Genomic DNA, 4154 nt, shown 5'->3' on the forward strand with positions numbered 1-4154 from the left:
CACTTAAATTGTTATATATAATTAATCTCACTTAAATTTTTTACATAAAAAATTTTAAAAATTATTAAATTCACTTAAATTTGTACATATGTGGACATTTGTATTTTTAAAAATCCAGACTTCAGTCAGCTATACTGCTATAGTTTATGTCTATATATATTAATAAATTGATACAAGTAGACAGTTAGGTAGGTTCTCTTGCTTATAAATAGTCTCAAATTCTTTCAATCCTTCTGTATCTTATCAATAAAAAACATTTCCATCTCTCTTCTCTTCAAACTACAATACTTGCCCTAATATTTTAGCCATCATGCTTCTTCCAATCACAATTCTCTATGTTCTCATCTTCCTTCTCTCAACCCTAATTCTCAAAACCCTCTTCTCCTTCTCTTCCAAACACTACAAGCTCCCTCCAAGCCCTTTCGCCTTGCCGGTCGTCGGCCATCTCCATCTCCTCAGCCCCTTCATGCACCACTCCTTTCACATGCTTTCCTCCCGCTATGGCCCCCTCATTCACCTCCGAATCGGCTCTGTCAATTGCGTCGTCGCTTCATCTCCCGAAATCGCTAAAGAACTACTGAAAACAAACGAACTCACTTTCTCCGCCCGCAAACACACCGCAGCCATTGATCACCTTACTTACAATTCCTCCTTCGCTTTTGCTCCCTACGGACCTTACTGGAAATTCATCAAGAAAATCAGCACGGTTGAGCTCCTCGGAGCGAGAACTCTCGGCCAGTTTCTTCCCATTAGAAGCCAGGAGTTGCAGGATTTCGTCAAGCTTTTGCTTGAAAAGTCTCATGCGGGAGAAAGAGTTAACGTTACAGAAGAGTTGTTGAAGTTGACGAATAATGTGATATCGCAAATGATGTTTAGCATCAAATGTTCGGGGACGGATGGCCAAGCCGAGGAGACGAGGACACTTGTTCGGGAAGTGATAGAGATTTTCGGAGAGTTTAATATTTCTGATATAATTTGGTTCTTTAAGAATGTGGATTTGCAGGGATTTAGAAGGAGGTTTATGGATATTCATAAGAGATATGATTCGTTGCTTGAGAAGATTATATCGAACCGCGAAATGGTGAGGAAGGAGAAGAAGAAAAATGGAAGGAGAATAAATGGAGATGTTGATGATGATGAAGAGGTTAGAGATTTTCTTGACATTTTGCTTGATGCTTTGGAAAATGAGAAGTCGGAGATACAGTTGACAAGAGATCATATCAAGGCCATAATTCTGGTAAGCCAGTTTTCAGAATTCTCTCTTTATCTGAAGTTTTATCTTTATAAACATAGATGTACATACATGCATCCCGTGATTGAATGTTTGGACTGACGAAATATTAAATAAATAATATAACCATAATAAAAAGAATAAATCTTGACCTTATGTAAATTAAAATATGTGTTATGTCGCAGCATCTCATTTTAAGTCAAAGAGAAGCTAAATTTTCTTTCTTTCTCTTTCAATTCAATTTTCAAATTTAAGCAAGATAACCCATTAAATCTAGATCCTTAGAAAGACAGATAGATTAATAATGGAAGTTAGGTTATTGATAATGATGTATCGAATCTAATGAATCAACAATACTTCTTTCTTCTTAATCATCCATTCATAAGATCAATCTGAATTATATACAATGGTTGAATTCATGTACTTTAGTGGCACTTTCGGTTCATCTAACATTGTACAGATGTGTCTTCAATGAATACCATCCATTAATAATCTGTAGCTTTTTGCATGTGTATCCATATACATGACCACATATATATATTTCTCTGTTCTCACTTCAACTTAATTTTAATGTCTCAATCATATCCTTTTTTATTTTCAAGAAATCACTCAGTATATAGCCATCCATCCGATCACATGACAGACATTATCTTATCCAAGACTTTTTATCAGTTGTAACTAAAAACCGGCAGTGACTATAATACAGTCATGTAAAAGTATTTATCTTACAGTTTTAAGTTTTTTATTTATAAGTTTCTCGTTAATGTATTTTTCCAGGATTTTCTGACAGCTGCAACAGACACAACTGCCATGGCAGCCGAATGGGCATTGGCAGAGCTCATCAACAATCCAAACGTTTTCGAAAAGGCTCAGGAAGAAATCGACCAAGTCGTCGGAAAATCCAGGCTCGTGCAGGAATCCGACCTACCAAATCTCCCATATCTCCAAGCCATCATAAAAGAAAACTTCAGGCTCCACCCTCCAATCCCAATGCTCTCCAGGAAATCCATCGAAGATTGCCAAATCGGCAATTATACAATTCCTGAAGGCTCTCTATTGTTCGTTAACCTTTGGTCGATCGGAAGAGACCCAAAAGTTTGGAGTAATCCAATGAAGTTCAATCCTGAGAGATTCCTGAAACCAAACGAGAGCAATGGCCTCGAAACTAACATTGATGTTAAAGGGTTCAGCTATCAGTTGTTGCCGTTTGGAACTGGAAGAAGAGGTTGCCCTGGAATCAATTTGGCCCTGCAGGAGTTGCCGACGACTCTGGCGGCGATGATCCAGTGCTTCAACTGGAAGGTTGTGAATCTTGAAGGAGTGGAAATAAAGGGCAACGATTTGGTTGATATGTCTGAACGGCCAGGATTGACCGCTCCTAGAGCTCATGATCTTGTTTGTGTACCGTTGGCACGCAGTTCTCCGGTGTCATAGATCCGGTTACTTTGGAATGTAATTGCTTGAATTAATGGTTTTCTTTGTTATTGTATTGTATTTTGTCGTATCTTAATAAAATCGTATTATATATGCATTTGTTTTCCTTCTCTTGGGAGTCCATGAACACGGTAATATCTATATCCTAATAAAAATATTTTAAAATAAATAGACACGAAAAAAAAAAATTATGACGTATAATTGATATGCTACAACTATTCATGAACCTATAATCAATTTTCTTTATTTATGAAAATATGATCACCTTTTATAATGGATATCTTAAAGACGATTTAATACTCTGTTTATGGTGATATAAATCATATAATTATATTACATAAAAAAAAAGATAAAAAGATATATTATTTGAATATATATGAAAATAAGGTTTTTTCATATATGAAAAGTTTTAGGCGCAATCATTTAGAAAGTTTTTAGAAGGTGAGAGATTGAGTCCCTTGCTTTTGATTTTGTATTTTGTAAAAAAAAAAAGCGAGATAGTAGAACCAAAGGTGAGAGTCTAGATGCTCATCTTTGGTCTGCAAATAAAAATTTTAGATTTACACACACATGTATATTCTTTAATTAAGACGTATTGATAATAATTTCATTAAGACCATACTTATACACCATTGGATTCATCTTATTGTACTTAAACATGTTTTTATTTCACATGTTTTGAAATAATTTTTAAAATGACCAACCGGTCTCACAAAATACAAAAACAAAACTAGTAATTAACGGTTAATATTTTATTCGTGGTAAAAACTATAGGATATTCATACTTAACAAACTTTAAATAGCATTGATAGTTTTCCAAGATAACTTATTATAATTATTATAATAATTTTAATACAAACTTTTATAGTAATTAACATAGAATACGCTTAGGTAACACTTTTGGTGCATATTTGTGTGGAGACGTAGTTGAGACTTGGTGATGTAGAGACAGTAGTTGGCATTGGGGAAGAAATAAATGCTACAGAAGGAATAAAATTAGATTATTATTTGTGAGAAGAAAAGACATTATAACTAGAAGACAAAAATACATTTATTTCTAAAGGAACGGCCATTAATTGTGCCCATATGTATGATAAAATCTCATTCAAGTAGATAAGTCTTAACTCTTTAAAAAGAAAAAAAGAAAGAAAAGGATAAGTCACTAAAACAAAAAGGGTTTTTAGCTACGATTTTGTTAGTGATGATTTTAAAATTCATCGCTAAACTTTTAGCGATGAAATATAAAATTGGTTGCCAATAATTTCGCAAACTTTCTAATCCTCGCACGAGATGGTGGGAAGCAAATTGGTGACGGACTTAGCGACGACATAATTCGTCATACAATGTTTTTGCCGATGAAAATAAAAAAGGCGACAGCCAAGTTGTTTTGCGACGTAACTATATGTTGTCGTGGATACTTTTAAGAGACAAAAATAATACAAAACGTAGCCAAAAGTATTTAGCAATGCAAATGCATGGCGCCATAAAA

General features: G+C 34.4%; 1 protein-coding gene across 1 annotated transcript; it reads left to right on the forward strand.

The window, feature by feature from the left end:
• The first annotated feature begins 310 nt into the window (after positions 1–310).
• LOC116145436 (licodione synthase-like) lies at positions 311–2665 on the forward strand. Its single transcript, XM_031430895.1, has 2 exons — positions 311–1237; positions 2009–2665. Exons 1-2 carry the CDS (start codon positions 311–313, stop codon positions 2663–2665), a joined length of 1584 nt encoding a protein of 527 aa, XP_031286755.1.
• The last annotated feature ends 1489 nt before the right edge of the window (positions 2666–4154 follow it).

The sequence above is a fragment of the Pistacia vera genome, unplaced genomic scaffold (assembly GCF_008641045.1).
Source record: "Pistacia vera cultivar Batoury unplaced genomic scaffold, PisVer_v2 Contig461, whole genome shotgun sequence".
NCBI classification, from domain to species: Eukaryota; Viridiplantae; Streptophyta; class Magnoliopsida; order Sapindales; family Anacardiaceae; genus Pistacia; species Pistacia vera.

Excerpts from the sequence above, each read along its gene's own strand:
- LOC116145436 (XM_031430895.1), top strand. The coding sequence starts at position 311 with ATGCTTCTTCCAATCACAATTCTCTATGTTCTCATCTTCCTTCTCTCA. Across the intron at positions 1,238-2,008 it reads ATATCAAGGCCATAATTCTG|GATTTTCTGACAGCTGCAAC; the intron begins GTAAGCCAGTTT and ends GTATTTTTCCAG.